This window comes from Pteronotus mesoamericanus, unplaced genomic scaffold (genome assembly GCF_021234165.1).
Source record: "Pteronotus mesoamericanus isolate MK-2021 breed Mesoamerican mustached bat unplaced genomic scaffold, CSHL_Meso_final contig_73, whole genome shotgun sequence".
Classification (NCBI taxonomy): domain Eukaryota; kingdom Metazoa; phylum Chordata; class Mammalia; order Chiroptera; family Mormoopidae; genus Pteronotus; species Pteronotus mesoamericanus.
In genome coordinates, this window is record NW_026555245.1 from 29,761,782 (window position 1) to 29,779,738 (window position 17,957).

The 17,957-nt window shown below is 37.0% G+C and overlaps 1 protein-coding gene across 1 annotated transcript in view; it reads right to left on the minus strand.

Annotated features, from left to right (window-relative positions):
* Positions 1 to 1,830: 1,830 nt before the first annotated feature.
* FREM1 (FRAS1 related extracellular matrix 1) overlaps positions 1,831 to 17,957 on the minus strand; it is a 115,729-nt gene continuing 99,602 nt past the window's right edge. The window contains 8 exon segments of the mRNA XM_054583175.1: positions 1,831 to 3,012; positions 4,798 to 4,883; positions 13,471 to 13,586; positions 14,014 to 14,142; positions 14,327 to 14,491; positions 14,750 to 14,797; positions 15,457 to 15,695; positions 17,156 to 17,305. Of these exon segments, the coding sequence (XP_054439150.1) occupies positions 2,813 to 3,012; positions 4,798 to 4,883; positions 13,471 to 13,586; positions 14,014 to 14,142; positions 14,327 to 14,491; positions 14,750 to 14,797; positions 15,457 to 15,695; positions 17,156 to 17,305 (1,133 nt within the window). The 3' untranslated portion in view covers positions 1,831 to 2,812.

Genomic DNA, 17,957 nt, shown 5'->3' on the forward strand with positions numbered 1-17,957 from the left:
TTTCACCGCTCCTCAAAAGAGACAAAATAATTATTGTATGCTTTACAAGTTTATGTTTAGCAAATATATGCTGTGTACATGGAGGTTTTTGTTAGAGATCAAATATCCCAAGATTCTGAAAAGCTACACACAGTTGTGCTGGGGTGACGCCTCTGGATGAAGCGGGTCCTTTCCTGAGCTGGTATTCAAGCGTGGGGAGAAGAGCTGGGCAGCTTCAGGTGCTTCCTCTGGTCCTTTTCTCGTTACCTCCCGTCAGTCACCACCTCTTCCTATTCAGCCCTCCTCTCCTCTCTCCCCTTTCCTCTCTGTTATCTCTATTACCATCCTCTCATTACTCTGTTCCCTTCCTTCTCGCTCCAGCCAGAACCTGAACGGTGACAGTGACCAATCAAGGTAGAGAAAACCATGACAATCATTTGCTTCTTCCCGATCCCCTTCCTAGAGAAGCCCGATCTTGTGAAAGAAATGAAAGTCATGATGAATATTACCTAGCACCCGCACGTGCCTGGATTCTTTATTTTTTATTTTTAGAGAAAGGGAAAGAGAGAGGGAAAGGGAGAGAGAAAGAGAGGGAGAGAAACCTCAGTGTGAGAGAGAAACATTAATTGGCTGCCTTCCATATGCCCCCACGGGGGGCTGAACCTGCAGCCCGGGCACATGCTGTGGCTTTCAGAATTGAACCTGCGACCTTTTGGTTTGCAGGGTGACGCCCAACCAACTGAGCCACGCCAGCCAGAGCTTGCCTGAATTTTTATTTGTATCTTCTTTCAATTACTTGGATTTTACAACTTGATTATTGCCTTCATGATCAAAAATATTTTTAAACATTCTTGTAGTATTTCTAGTTGCTATAAAAAATCAAAAACAGAGTCTCTCTGTGCTAACATCATAATTACATTTAATATCACTGTCATTGCAGTTATATTCATTGTATAATAATGTATATCGTGACAAACCAGTTCTACGTATTTGTTGTGGATTTTCAGTTTTAAAGAGTCAATGTAGTTCCGGAGTTCCAGTAGGAAGAAGTGGCCCCTGAATTCCCCGTTCCTTGAACTTCTACTTTCTCTCCTAGAATGGAACCCTTTTAGTAAACGACTCTTTGGTTTCTTTATCTGGCATCATAGCTTTCCACATGGCAGAGGCCAGTGGATTAGAGGGAATTAGAGCTGGTACAAGGGATGGGTTTTTGGATCTTTTGGTCAACTACCGGAGACTGCTTGTGTCATACAGGAGACATGTATGTTATGCCAGTCTAGAACCTACTTGTGATATTTCAGTTAAGGAGCCTCATGACTCCACAATGATGTTTAACTTTATTAAGAGACAGAATGTATAAATCTTATTCCAGCCTCTCTTTATACATATTTCTATTAACCCAAATCTTGATAAATGAGCAGGAATAAAACAAGCTTGTAATCTTTTATATCCAGAAACTTGACTGAATTTCTTCAGTCTTTTTTTAGTTTCACTCAAGGTATTACTATAGGTAACCTCATTTTGACTCTGAAGTTACACTGGTGCTCAAATAGCAAGTTACACTTGGCACAACCACAATTTTTAGTAAATATGAAAAGAGGAAAATTTTGAGTAAATGTTTCAGACATAAATTTCTAATTTTCTATAATTTAACCTTGATTTCGGAAGGGAGTTCCTGTAAGTCTGCAACATGCTTCACTGCTACAAAAAGGTTTCACTCAGTTAACATTATACCTTAATAAGGTACCTTTACATTAGAGAAGTGAGTTACACGTCTACACTCACTTCACTACACGTGTAGACTTGTAGAGGCACGTCTACAAATATTAATTAAAGATTTAAGGGCTCAAATTGTATCAAAATCCTTTCTGAGAATATAGGCTTTCACGGGCTTTGTTTTAGTATTATTTTTCTTTGGTCATCAGCATAGTTCATTAGGACACTTCTGAGCAAGCAATATTTTTCTTCCTTATATTAACCACCATTTAAATATACTCTTTATTCCAAATGTCCTTGAAAAATCCTAGTCCGTACTGTAACATGAATGAATAGAAAGGCTCACGTTATTTCAAATTTCTCATGACTCTGTAAGGCTGGGGAAACCCAATCACTAGCCTTGGAATGGCACAATGCCAACATTCTTATTGCAAAAGGAGATCTGCCCCATGAGTAGGGGTAGGTACACCTCTGTAGCACAGGTAGCCTCTGCATTCTTACCTGAACTAGAGCTGTGCAGATGAGCTTCCACTGGCAAGATTCTTCCATCTAAAGTTTTCCTTTCTCACCACAGAGAATTCCCCTTCTGATCCACAGCCTCTTCTCTCAGGTTTCAAATTTGAAAGGGCTCCACAGGGACAAAGTAACTCGTCCCTTTGCAGTTTGACCTTAATTTAATGAAGTAGGGTTAGCTTCACTCAGACCGAAGTCTTAGAAGCACCTGCAATGTTGATTTCAGAATGGGCCCATTTCAAGTATTGGAATCAAAATATCCAAAGGCCATGAAATTGGTGCTAAGATATGGAACAGGGTCAGTGGTGTTCTCCTAGAGTAAGCAAATCTCGCACCATATAACACATCAGGCATTTATTTTGAGAAGTATTGTAATGCAAGAATTGCATTTCTCCCTGTAAGAAATATTCATTTATCAGTTTTTCTGGAGCTATTCATTTATGCTCCTTTTCTCTCTTTTTTTACTAGATACAATCCCTCATATACTATGACAAAAAATGTACCAAGCCAGTCGTGACACCTTGTTTTCTATTGAGCGATATGCACAAATCCTGTAAATAAATAGGTGAGAAATCCTACGCGGCACCTGTAAGTCCAGTTACATTTAGAGTTTTCTGGAGCACACATAATTGTGAGGTTTGCCCTTCCTACAGTCCTTTGTTTGCCATTTTCCTTGTCTTTGAACCAGAACACAGTTCTTGCCAGGCTTCGGATGTTTAGCGGGACCTCTCCTCCAGTTGGTGAAGGTGACAGTTTCACCGCCGATCCATTCCCAGTGGCCAGCATGAATTTTGTCACTCAAACCTGATGTGAATCAAAAGAATGTGCCAAATGATTTTATTACATTTATACTTGGATACTATATCAGTCTACAGTTCCAAGCACAACACTCACATGTAAACATGGGCCTATGTGGTAAAACATGGAATGGGACCTGGGGATTCTACAGGGCACAGCTAAGCCCATGAGGCCTTTAGATCAGGCAGATCCAAATTTAAATCCTAGCTCCAGACTTGCTCATTGAGCATCTTGGGGCAGGTTACTTAACCACTCTAAGTTTTAGTTTCTGTGTCTACAAAATGGAATAAAAATAGTATATCTAGGGCTGCTTTGAGAGTGAAATAAGATAATGCATGTGAAGCACAGGGCATATACAAGTGTTTAATAATGGCAATTATTATTTATATTATCTTACAGGCAGAACTTCCATCACAGGGACATATAAACACTCTTGTCTATTGTTCTTCTTCCTCATTATTTCAATGTCCTGGTTTTCCTACATGGAAGTAACTTACTAAATATTATTTTTAGTCTGGAGCCTAAGATCTTTTCAATCTGCAACAATTCCAACAAAAAGCAGCTTTTTTCAACTTGCCTCTCTAGTCCCACTGGCAATTTTTGCAAATTACTCTTTAATGTTGCAAAGCTCTTGCTGTTTTTTCTTAAAGAAGCGTTCCTCCTCCTCACTCTCTTTTATAAGAGAAATAAGAAGAATAAAATAGCATGCTCTGACATCTCCCAAACCAAATGTGACTGTGAAAACCATCTTAGTTACATACAACCTTCTCCAACTGATTCTCAATCAATATTTTGGGGTATAATAAAATGAAGTACTTTTGGGTAGGAATAGCCTATCTTGTCTGAGATTGTTTCCTTGAATTATTAATCAGATCACGCTATACCTAAGTACTTTATGGGGATAGAGCCTTGAAACCAGTTGTTGTGGATGTAAAGGAAACATCCTCTAGCCTTAACATAATACTCTCAGATAATTTCAGAGTTTAGAGACTCACTGCTTAGTAAAGAGATCTTGAGAAGCCAAGAATAAGTTTATTAGTGTTCCCTGAAATCCAACACCTTTAAGGAGAGATGGTGAGAATACAGACTTTAAGGGGCTCTGAGAATTCTATTTCTAAAGTGACTTGAAAAGATTTGTATTATTGTTAAAAATGTAGGAAATATTAAAACTAGAGAAAACAAGGGATAAAATTAAGATCACTTATAATTCTCCACTGGAGTTTAAACATTTCTAATTCTTTGACATATTTCTTTTTAATATATGTACAAATATATGTTATATGTATTGATATATAAATGTACACATATAACTGATATATATAAATTTCTTTTTTATTTTAAATTATTTCATGCTTCATATGGTTGTACACTCTGCCTTTTTACTTAGTACCTTGCCACAAATGCAATACATTAGGGACTTTATGTATAATGCTCATTCAATATATCTTTATTGAATGTTAATAAACATGAGGCATTTTGTCATGTCTTTAATACAGTATTTAATGCTTTTGCAATGCACTAAGTATTAAATATCCCTTTACATGACTATAATTTATTTAACCATCCCCTATTTATAACTATTTCTAACTTTTTACTTTTAGAAATACCATTCATTGAATTCTCTTACCTATATATAAACCTTCATCCCTTATTATTTCTTTGACATGGATGTCTAAAAATTAAAGTATTGTGTAACTGAGTTTTAAAAGATAAACCGTCCAACCATTTAATGTTACTTGCTGTTGTAAACCACAACCATCTGGCCGTCCGCAGTGCAGCACAGATACTTGCCTATCCAAAAGGGCTTTCTTCCGCTGAAGTCCCAGAGCCATTGCATATGCCGCCTGGAGAGGACAGTCACGAGGCTGCCCAGGTGACTGCAAGCAATGAACAAAAAGGAGCGCGTCAGTGACGAGGAGTGCGACGTTTCTGCTGATGCATGCATAACAGAAAGCAAACTCAGTTTAAAATAGAAAAAAGTACACGTGCAGAAAAGAACTTTTCAAAATTTTAATACTCTATTTTTTAAAAATTTCATGAGTATCTGCAGGGTAAAGTAAGTGCCTAGCAAAAACAGTAACATTTGATTATAATATCTGGGCTTTTTTACCACAAATTCAGTAGGGGGTGTGTGTGTGTGTGTGTGTGTGTGTGTGTGTGTGTGTGTGTAGAAATTAGCAACTGCTCACTTATAAATATTAATTGTTTAGCATCAAAATATTACTCCTCTCATAGGAAATTTATCTCTAACTGGCATAAATTTGGCAATTATCCAGTTAGTTTGTTCAGTAGGGTAACCCAGACAATTCAGATAAAATTACTCAAGGTCTATGTTTTGAGCACGGCATGTTTAGTCCAACACCCTGGTAACAGCGGTACTTTATCATACCCAGTGAGATGAGCACAGCCCTGCTATCAAACTTCATATATTGTGTAGAAGTTAAAGCACTTCTTCTTAAAAATATAAATATTTCCCCCCAAAAAGAATTGTTTTTGTTGTAAGTTTAAGGTATATGGCATAATGACTTTATTGTGAATATTGTGAAACAATTATCACAGTAAGTTAACATCATCATTTCCTATAGGTAGCAGATGTGAGAAAAAATGTTTTTTTTTCTGTGTGATGAGACCTCTCTTAACAACTCTCAACTATGCCACATAGCAGTGTTAACGACAGTCACTATATTTTACATTACGTTCCCAAGTACTTATTTATCTTATAAATGGAAGTTTGTACATTTTGACTACCTTTATCCAATTCCCCCACCTTATATCCCCACTCATGGTAACCAAAAATCTGATCTCTTTTCCTATGGTTTTTGTTTTTGTTTTTTAGATTCCACATAAAGTGAAATCATACATTACTTGTCTTTCTCCGTATGACTTGATGCCCTCACGATTCACCCATGTTGTCGCATATGGCAAGATGTCGTCCTTTTTTATGACTGAATACTATTTCATTGTATATATGTACCACAACTTCTCTATCCCCTCCTCTGGCAATGAGCACTAGATTGTTTCCATGTATTGGCTATTGTAAACACTGCTGCTATGAACATGAGGCTGCAGATGCCCCTTCAATATGGTGTTTTCATTTCCCTCAGATATATTTCTGTAAGTGGAGTTGCTAGATTGTATGGCAGCTCTATTTTTAATTTTTTGAGGAGCTTCCATACTGTTTTCCACAGCAACGGAATCAATTTACAATCCCACTAAGAGTGCACAAGGGTTTCCTTTTCTCTATATCCTCACCAGAATTTATCTCTTGTCTTTCTGATGATAGACATTCTAACTGGCATGATAATTCTTTATGAATTATTTTAGTTGCTAACTGAATTATTCCTATGAGTAATATCTGATTGTGTCCAATTTTCCAGAAGGGCTTATTAAAAGCTCTTTAAAAATGCTTCAAGTAGAAAGCTAGTAATTATTTTCTTATTTTTTTAGAACAGAAAGTTTCCAACAAGAAACAAAGTTACCATGATCTTCTTGCCTGATTTTTTAAACATAGAAACATAGGAAACAAAACATAGAAACGATTTTTTAAACATATTTTTAAAACATAGAAAACAAAATCAGTAATACCTGTATAAGTTTAGAAAACTGTTGGATTGAATTTCATCCATTTTGCCTATGTCTTTCCAAACTTCAGACCCATTTCTTTGCTTTTCCAGATCACATACAGTGGACATAATTTATCCATTTCTTAATGATCTTTCCTTACCAATAACAGTAGTTTACTGTTCTATAATGGTAGAAGTGGTACTTCTAGGCCTTCTGAGATATGTAAGACTCTTTACTCCTCTTCTCAGTGGCCTCAGGCTGCTGTAGCTGAGTGTTGTGGCTTGTCTCTGATGTATTAGTCACTGCCAGCTCTTGTCTGACAGTTCAGCTGATAGGAGAGCACACCTTTTCCCCAACCCTTCACATCCTATACGGTAACTCTAATGTGCTGAGGGTTAGAACACAGAATATCACATGTGTGAAATATATGCTGAGGGAAGGCTTCGGGGACTTCCTTAGTCTGTGCAGCGTGCTGGACAGATTTTGGGAGACCTGGCTTCCCCTTTCTGCTCTGCCCCTAATTCCCTTATGGATGTAACTTCAGCCTCATCTTCATCATCGGGAAGTAGCAGGTTTTATTTAACATCTCCTTCTGCTTTAAGATTTTTTACCTATCTTTAAAAGAGACTGTAAAATCCATTTTAGTTTGGTTTCCTTTCTGACTCTTGAGAATCAAAATCACAAAAGATCAAGATGAGAAAATAGCTATGTTAAGGATAGGTAAAATGTGAGACTATGGTTATTTATACAAAAAATAGGCATTTGTATGTTATTTCATAAAAATGTAATTTCTTTTATGCTCATATACATATAAGGTATGATGGGTATTAGTCGATATGTATATAGAGATAAATAAAAATAAAATACAGAGGCATACCTGCAAATAAAATCTTTTGACAGCTATAAAATTTTAAGCCATTCAAAGTGTAGTATGTAAAAGAGAAGACTTAATGTTTCTAGTTACAGAAATACACATCTACTTTTTTGAAACTTTCTAATTAAGTATAGATATATTTCAGAGTAACTCTTTAAGGATAGGTCAGCAGGGGTTCCAGACACTCCTGTGGAAAACAAAATGGTTTCAAAGATAATGGTCTATAATAATAGAATTATCAAATGTACAATGACAACCTAAGGAAATGAGCAGATGAGATTACAATATGTAAATTCAAGAAATACCCAATCTAGCAGTCTGGCTCCTCTGAGTTAGAAAAATAATAAAATGCCAATGGGGAGGAAAGGAGATTGGAGATCAAGATTGACTTGAGCTAGTGATCTCATTAGGGACAAGGGGTAAAGTAAAATTTGCTGTCCTTGAAACATGGGCGCTGTAAACGACCCTCTGTAAAGGAACCGCGAGCAGCAAGGGAGCCCAGGGAAAGACAGACCAAAACTGAATAATGGCTCCTGATGCCAGATCAAAGGCGTAGAGATGCATATTAATTCTAATTATAGAATCTAAAACCACCTCATAAACACATTACATAAGAAGATAAACATGCAGGTTATAAAATGTTGAAAGTATAAATTTTACATCACAGAAAGAATTGAAAATTCCCAGAGGAATATCCATTTTTCAAGCCATAGGGGTTGGAGAGAAAGAGAACAAAATGAACTGAAGAAGTAATGGGTGAAGGGAGCAGGGAGGCCCCGTAGGAGGAACGATAACACATTGAAAGGAAAGGGAGAAACTGGGGTTCAGAGGAAGGTTATATGTGGAGATACCCTTAAATCCCAAAAGTGTTCCTCTAAGGATTACTAATGCAAAAGAAGATGGAGATCTTTTATTTTTTTTCTTTTAGTTTGCTTTTTATCTGCTGCTAGACAGTTTCTGAGATGTCTATAACTAGTATTCACTATTCTTGGGGTAATCATTCTTGTTGTTCTGAAATAAAATGCATATTCAAGTATCATACCAATGAAATCAGATAAATATTCATACCCATTCTTTTCATTAAAATTTTCCAATGAGAAGCTTTTTATGATATTTAAAAAATCTCATACCATATATTTTTTCTTTGCCTCTCTTATACATGCTAGAAAACTATAAGAAATGCTATTTGATAGATGTTTTAATTTCTGGACCAATATGGTAAATAGTGTATAATTTGAAAATATTTATATTACTGATAGGTACATAATTAGTCATTTTATAAGATATGATGAAAACCCTGGCTAGTGTGGCTCAGTGAATTGAGAAGAGGCCTGTGAACCAAAGGTCACTGGTTCAATTCCCAGGCAGGGCACATGCCTGGGTTGCAGGCCAGGTCTCCAGTTGGTGCAAAAGGCACCCACACATTGATGTTTCTCTCCCTCTCTTTCTCCCTCCCTTCCCCTCTCTCTAAAAATAAATAAATAAAACCTTTAAAAAAATAAAATAAAATATGATGAAAAACTTCAATTGCCTTTAAAAACTTTCTCGTTTCTCAATTTTATACCTCAAAAGAAGTCACAGTTCTACAGCTTAAAAAATTTCCAAGACCAGAGTTTATGAAAATATCCTCAAAACATATGAATAAATTAGTTCTGACCCTGCTTATTTTATGTTTTATTTGCTAGATACGATCACTAATCTTCTTGAATTAATAGGGGAGATAGGAATTTTATATCATTTTAATAGATTTTATAATAGTTTATTTCAGAACAAAATATATACCTATTTATACTATTTTTAAATATCATTTATATTTTTATAGTTATAATAAACAAATATTACTTATAATTCCTATTATTATATTCAGGTCCAGAGAATTTTTTTCATTTTTATGTTTTTATTCTTTTTTTTCCTTTTTATTAAATTTATTGGAGTGACACGGGTTAACAAAATTATACAGGTTTCAAGTACACAATTCTACAACACATCATCTGTACGCTGTGTTACATGTTCACCACCCCAAGCCAAGTCTCCTTCCATCACCATTTACCCTCCCTTTACCCTTCTCCATCTCCCCACAATCCCGCTTCCCTGAACAATTAACCACACTGTTGTCTATGTCATGAGTGTTTTCCTTTTTTGCTCAATCTTTCCCCCCACCCCGCTCCCCAACCCACCCCCCCACCACTGACAGCTGTCAGCCTGCTTTCTATCTATGTGTCTCTATTTTGCTTGTTAGTTCATTTTTTAATTGAACATATAGTAAGACACCAACTCAATGAAAGTTAAATTCTGTAATTAATTTCACATTCTTGATAGACTTTGTGGGAAGGGTTACGTGGGAGAAAATTATAAGGATTTTATGACAACTGTACGGAAGTAAACTGTAGGATTTAAGGGCTTGCCTTATGAAGAGTTATAATGTCTGTATCTCTGAAGCCCATTGATGATACTGAGTTGTGGGGTCAGTACTAGGGGATAATACTTAAAAGTGTGATCTGCTCTGCAGTAAGTATGCAAATAAATTATTGAATGAATGAATCTATACATTCAGAACTTGATTGTATCTTAGGCTTGCCCTGAGAGGTTATTTTGATTCTAATCCAAAGGAAACTTAGGATTCATCATTTAATTTAAAAATCCCATTATGTCTTTGCTGTGAGAGATGCAAAATTATTAACACATAGTGTTGAAAAATTGTTTTAGGTTAGCCTAACACAAAGTCAAAATGAGTGTCCTTGTCAATACACCTGACATGAGATATCCCCCAGCATATAGTAAAAAAAAAAAAAAATGCCCTCTTTCTCTCATTTATTGCTTTCATAAACATAAGCAAGGGATTTTGCTTCCCTGAATCTCTTTGTTTTATCTGTATAATGTTGATAATAATACCTGCTTTCCTCACAAAAGTTATGGGAGGATCAAATAAGGTAATGTATATGAAAGAATTCTGTAAACTATAAAATGTAATATGAAAGGAAAGTGTTACTGGCAAAGAGGCATGTAGAACTAGGTCAAGCTAGAGTAAAAGGGTCATGGGGTCAAGGTGCTTGAAACAAGGTTGTAGATGAAATCTTAGATCAAATGCATGAGGAAGTAGCTAGGCTTTTAAATTAATTTGGGCCTTAATTTTATTGCTAGGATAAGTGAATTGTATAATAGTAATAGGTATATGAAAAAAACCCTTTATAACTAGTCTTACTCACCATTAAAATCCAGCTGCAATTAGATGAATTGATAAAATAAAATAAACGGAGCTATTGGAGGACAAATACAGGGTTGTAAACATGAAGCCATCCACAGTATTTCTAGGAGTTGCCATAAAAATGATTTTTGATACCAAAAAGCTAGAGGATCATAATCTCAGAATAAAGAATAGTTAGTTCTCCTAAGAAAAGACAGTTGGTGACCTTACACCAACATTGATGAATGGATGGAAAGATATCACTCAACACATGTTGTACCTATTTTTCTCACAACATTAAGAAGCAAGTAAGACTTCATTAAGGTCACTAGAGTTCACTGCACTGTTATTTGAAAACCACTGGAAGATGAACAATAACGCTACTTCCAAACTTGATGTCTGAGGGTTCTGTTTCTCTGCTCATCATACTTTATCAATAAGTCTCAGAAGAAACTGCACTTCTGCACTTGCCCTCATTTTTGTCAATGGAGACACCATATCTTCCCACCTGTGGCATGTTGTAATCTTGTCCTTATACTTCAGAGAGTTTTGATTCCATATCAAAGTCTTTCCTTAAGGAGGAAAATGACCTGTTCCGCTATTTCTAAGACAAACATTAAATAAAGTAGGACATCTGGACCCTGGACCACCAGAAAGACAAACAAGTGGGTACTACAGAAATTAAGCCTGAAACATCTTTATAGGCAAAAATGACAAAATAAAGCTGTCCTTCTTTGAGCACATCATTGGAGGACGGGGTTCTTTGGAAAGACAATAATGCTGATAACAATAGAAAGCAGCAGACAAAAAGAAAGATCAAATAGGAGATGGGTCGACTCCATAAAGAAGCCACAGGTGTGAGTCTACAGGGGCTGAGCAGGGCTGCTGAGGACAGGGTGCTGCAGACATCGCTCATTCACAGGGTCACCAGGAGCCAAAGCCAACTGAACAACATGTGGCAACAAGGACATTGAGTTATTTTGGTGGAAAAATGTCTCAGTTGTCCTTTAACGTATAGCATTATGGGACTATATGAATTTAAACAAGGAATATCCAAAGGATTTTTTAAAAATTAACTAATTTTATACCACTGATCATCAACAAAGACATGAAAGCCATTGACTAACCTCTATGTTACCTTTACTTATACTTGACATGAAAGACATTAGTGAACTGAAACTAATTTGACCAGCTTTTAAATGTACTTTTGAAATACCCAGCTAGCTTTTTAAAAAATTGAGGTATAATTTCCACACATTAAAATGCACACACTGTAAATTATTCAATTTGATGAATTTTGACAACGGTATGTATCCACAGACCAACCATCCAGAGCATCATTTATTTTCCAGTCACCCGCAGTTCCTGCCAGAGATAACTTGTTTTTATTTCTAACACTAATGAACAGCTTTTTCTATTCATTAAAGTGAATCACACAATTAGTATTCTTTTATGTTGGGTTGTTTCCTCTCTACATATTTTTGAGATTTATCTATATCACTGGAGGTTTTAGAAGTTCATGTTGTTCGGTTGTTTGTAAAATAATTTATCAAAAAAGTTATCTACAGTCTTCTCTTTTGATGGAGAAAATGTAAAGAACTCCTATAAATCAACAAAAAGGACAAATAATCCAAATGATTATTGTTATGAAAAGGATTAATATGAAATAGTTGTGAATGCCTTTTTATTTTAACATATTTTTATTCCTCTTGGGTATATTCTTAGGAATAGAACTGCTAGGTCACATGGTAGATTCATGCCAGTAAATTTTAAAGAACCTGCCAGACATTTCTACAAAGTGGTTGAACCATTTTATATATCTATCAACAATACATTAAAATTCCATTTGCTCTACAACACACAGAGTATTGTCTGTCAGTGTAATTTTAACTATTCTAGTGGGTGTGAAACGGTATTTCATTATGATTTTTATCTACATTTTCCTGATGTCTAATGGGGGTGAGCACCTTTTTCACGTACCTAATGACCAATTGTATATTTTCTCTTGTGAAATCTCCAAGTCATTTGTTGTTTTTTAAAATAGGTTGTCTTTTTGTAACTGAACTGTAGGAGTCTGCATTTCAAGATTTGAGATCTTCATCAGATATATGTTTGAGATCAGCTTTTTCCAAAGGTGGTTTGCCCTTTCATTTTTTTTACTAGTGTTTTGAGAGAGCATAACGTTTTAAATTTGATAACGTGCTAGATCTGGCTGGTATCCAGCTGGGACTTCTCCAGTCTCGAGTCCCAACCATGGGGCACATTAATCTAATTGCATTGTTTTATTCCAGGTAGGCAAAAAAGGAGGGTCAGGGTTACTGAGGATTTTTAAAGTCCTTCTGGACTAGGTAAATGTTGTCATTATTTGACCACAGCCATCCTTCATTGAGTGTTCCACTACCCAGTGACCCTTTGTCCAACTTGTTTCATAATCATCAATGTCTCGTACATCATCATAAGTCTGACGCTATACAAGCTTTCATTGCTTACATATTTTAAAATCAATGAGCAGAAATTCTTATTAATAAAAAAAATACTGGAACCTGCAATGCTGCTAACTCAGAAAAGCTCTTTTTGACTTTCCCCAAAAGACTGAGATAGAAAAGATTGAGACTAGCAATGTAGCAATAATACAGTTTTACCACAAAAAACCTACATCAACGGTCAGCCCCAAACCCATCCTGAGCTACAGAGCGCTCTCTGGGTTCCTCAAACAAAGCCAGGTAGGCAGGCATCGGACCCGGACCACTGGAATGAATGAAGCAACTCTGTAACAGTTTCATGAGAAAACAAAAAAGAGAGCAGAAAACAAATCGGTTAAATGTGAAACAAGGTTTCTTACTGTTCCCTGCAAGCTCTGGCGGCTGTGTTCCATGTGCCTTTCCGCTCTGCGATCAAGGAGTGGCAGTAGCCAGAGTGACGGTGCCACCCGGCTGGACAGGCTTTGCCTTCCACCTCCTGAAAAACAGGTGTCTGTGTTCACGTCATGATGGTCTTTATGATCCAGAGTCTGTTCTCAACATAAAGAGTCCTATGAGTCCCTTAACTCAAATAGAGCAGTTTTGTCACCAGAAAGGAGGTCAGCCCTAATCCCAATTCTCCACCTTCAGAAATGCAATGGCTTCTTAGAGAAAACACTGCTAAAGTTAGCAGTTTCAATTTTACACCTTTGACATTCTGATAACTAAGCAAATGCTTCTTAAATTGCATTGATATAACTAACGTATGTGATGATTTTTAAAATGCCACTTGTTTTCCTTTTTGTCCTTAAAGTGTAATGAGAGTAGACAGACAGAGCATGAATTGACAGATGGTTCCCTCCTTGTTACCTTATCACAGGGTTCACTGCAAGTAAAGATATTTGGCAGCTCAGCCTGTGTCCCACCTTGGTTTGGGGGCTCCAAGCTTTCCAGGCAATTCCATTGCACTTATACAGCTTTTGTAGCCTTTCTTCAAAGTGGAAAAGTCCCTTCAATTCCAGTGTGCAGTTCTTTGGAAATGAGGACAAATGGCTCTATGGGTAGGAAAGGCAATTGAGATGTGATTTAATATACGTTGATCACATATTTACTCCCTTTACTTAGTCATTTGATGAGGAGCATTTGTGTTGAGCAAACGATCCCCAAGCTTGAAGGCTGTTTTATGACTCAGGAAACAGCTTGTTGTAAGGTGAAAAGGAAGTAAAGAGGTTTCCATACCTGTCTGGTGAAGTGTGAGCTGGTTGTGGATTCCACCTTATCTGCTTGAGGCAGCTCTGCCACTTCGCTTGCCTTCTGTGGCTGACTAACGATGGGCACTTTGGTCTTCCTTTTGTGAACTGGGGAACTGTCATCCTCCAGTTGCAGGGAAACCATTCCATGATACTGAGGAAATCAATAAACAACAGTGAAGAAGAAACAAACACCAAGATAGCAAACAAAAACATTTGTTCTAAAAATGAACACTTGATAAATCAGATAAAAGCAAAGAGGTTTTCTACTGGCCACCCAAGCACTAGAGCAAATTTTAGAATTGAAATTTATAAAAGATATAAAAAAAAATCAATCAACAGCTATAAAAATTATCATTATTTTGCATCCATAAATACAAGAAATTTAGCAACTCTCTTAGACTACACTTACATTATAAATGATATCTGTTCCATTTCTATAAACAGAGGATGGATAAACCTAAAAGCAACAGAGAACAAAATATGAACAAAATTGGTTTGAATAATAATTAGCAATAGGTTAAAACTTTTTCAGTAAGATCTTGTTAATGTCAAAAATTTTTTTAAAACCTGTTTCTCAAGATTTTGCTGCCCAATCATTGGAATTTTAAAAATGACTGGACCAAATCATAATTTATCAAAGCTGATTCATACATTCCTAGCCCCAGTTAAGGAGAAAAGATATCCTTATTTTGTTTGTACATCTAGAGTGCACACCAGTCTAAAAACACACACATACACTCTCATGAGTTTATGCCAGGTTAGCATGTTGTGTTAGTACGGTCAAAGCCATGGTTTCCTCACCCAAGTAGGTTGCTCAATCTCATTCTATTCCAGGGTCGCTAGTCATTCCCTATCTGTCTTGATTACAAGCAGAATCAAAGCAGAAATTATATGGATGTGTCAGTATACCTATCACCTCAATTAGTATGATTACGGAAGTGGGGCAGCATTATACTTGCATATAAAAGGCACTGCATGATGGTGCAAAGAACTATGGCCCCCACTCACTATAAGCATCAAAACTGTTTCTTCAGTGCCTAGGAATCCTCATTACTATCTTTCGATTATCTTAATATGTACTCCACACCTCAGATCCCAGGCAGTCCCCATCCTTACTGTTTTGCCATTCCCTCGGGTCCTAAGCTTCATTCCATAAAGATCTGCAGAATCAAAGCCCCTTGGGGTGTCTCCCCTGGTGACTGCTGGCCGCTTGGAAGACAGAAGAGGTCTTCTTTCCAGATGAAAGGAACCAGAAACGGTGGGGGAGGAAGATCCTAGGGACAGTGGGTGCCAAATGCCCTTCCTCTGCGCGTTGTGCTTGTTTGGGTTGAAGGAACGTGAAGGATGGCACTGTCCTGAAGGCACGCAAGATGGCGGGTCAGTTCATTCGTTTTACACTAACAGATAAGTGATCGCATCGACATAGCTCCTGGAGCAGCTTGTCATGAAACTTAGATAAATGGTTTTCCCACCAGATGTTGCCTTTTTGCCATTTGCCAGAAACTCCTTTACTCCTCATCAGTTTCCATCCAGGAAAGCTGTGCCCTTCTGCACATCTACAGTCACGAAGTAGATTTCGCAAACCACAAATAAAAATCACTGTCATAATTTTAGAATCATTCCAAAACAGCCTCACTGCTGTTCCTGTTATAGTACTCCTAAATATATCAGATTCAGCCACTGGTCATGTATCATTTACAAAGTAGTCATCCTTTCCCCAATCTCCTAGAGGTAGAAACTGAAATTGTTTGAAGACATCAGTGAAATCAAGTAACAGCTATAAAAATTAGCTTTCAGCTGCTACAAAGCAAAGGTCCAGTAAATCTTCATGGAGCTACTTCTACTGGAAACACTGTCGATTAATATGAAAAGAATCTCAACGAGCACTCGCATCTGGATATTTTGTATTTCATGTATAAACTGAGCACTTCATTTATTTCATATACTTAATGTGACCAGCAAATTCTACTGAAAAAGAAATAAATTTGGTGGGGAAAGGAGGTGGGGAGAATTGTTGTGGAAATATGAGTATTATAAAAGAAAGATGATAGCGTCTTTTTATTACAGGATGAGAAAGAGGAGATAGTTGATTTCAAATAAAGAAACATATGAACCATAGGGCGTGGCAGTTATAAAAACAGCAGATTAAGAGCTAGCATGGTAACTGGACAGTTGTCAGATGCTAAATAGACAAATAAGAAGACAGCATCTGGCAAAAAAAAAAAATCAAGAGCACCAAGGATTTTGGTTGGTCTTCGTTTTGTTTGGTTCACAGGTTGTTCCTTAGCATATACTATCCAGGACCTATTTGGCCCGGCAGCCAAAGGTTTTCATTAATGTTCTCCAGCTGCTCCCGAATCCCCAAGCCGGCTCCATCTTTCACATCTATTTTTCTCCCATTCCTTCCTTTTTTAGACCTTTCCTGGTCATACTCCAGTGGGGGCTCAGATTTTAGGCTTTAAGAGCTCTCTCTAACAGAGGAAGATAATTACAGCCCTGCAGACTCCGGGGGAAAGTAATTGTGGATAGATTCCCACCAACATTGTTTCCCCCTTGGTGAGAACAACAAACGGGTAGGAAAAAAACTAACTGCCGCACTGACTTGTTGCTTTTCTGAAAGGATAGTTCTTAGCGGGAGGAAAACCGCATGAAGCAGAAACCAGAATAAAGGGCCTACATCACAACTGAGGTTGCTTTCTTGACAAGAAATTAAGCATTTTGATGTGAAGGCATTATCAAGCACATTGACTGTTGAAAGCAAGCAGCTACAGCACTAGGACCGCTTCTGATTTCAAGATGAGGATCAAAAGAATACCTCCTTTTGAGTCCAAAATTTTCACTGCAGCTTTTGTCTTTGTGCCAAGAACTGCATTCACGGGGGAGTTCAGAATTACTTCAAAGGCCTCATCATCTTCCTCTAATCCGTCATAGGTAATTGCTATATTCCACATCTTAGTTGACATTCCTACAAGAAGTAAACATTTTAATTACTCTTTAATTGCTATTTCAATCACCTAGGTGTCAGAGAAGTATATTAATTAACATGTCTACAGCTAGACTGCAGTAGCCTGAGTGAGCTATTGTACTGCTACCAACTCACTGAAGTCCTGCTGTTCTCCCAAATAATATTAAAAGACCACATTTGTTCCTGGACAATGATTTCATTTAAATGCAAGCACTGTAACAAAAAAGTAAGCTGCATTTTGCAAGGGATGAACAAAAAAAATGGTTAGTAGATGAGATCCAAGATTTAATATTTTCCTGAACTGCGCTTTCTCTACTTAAGAATAAACAAGTACTGCAATCTTAAATGCTTACTAGTTTCAAAACTCTTAAGACGCCGGTACAGACAGTTATAAGTGATTATTGGATGATACTTCGTGCTCTTCATGGAACCCTTGAAATGATTGATTTCTAAAGACAGCTGCCTCCACTGGCTGCCCTGCTTCCTGAGATCTCTTCGAGTCTGCAAATGCTTTTGCTGATGATGTAATACTCAGTAGTTTGATATCCTCCCAGAGAGAATTTATGGGCTGGGAGTTCTAGAAATAGACAGAGCCAATTCGTTGTTGTTGTTTTTTCTTTCTGTCTGCCTCTGTTGATGGAGTTACAATCAA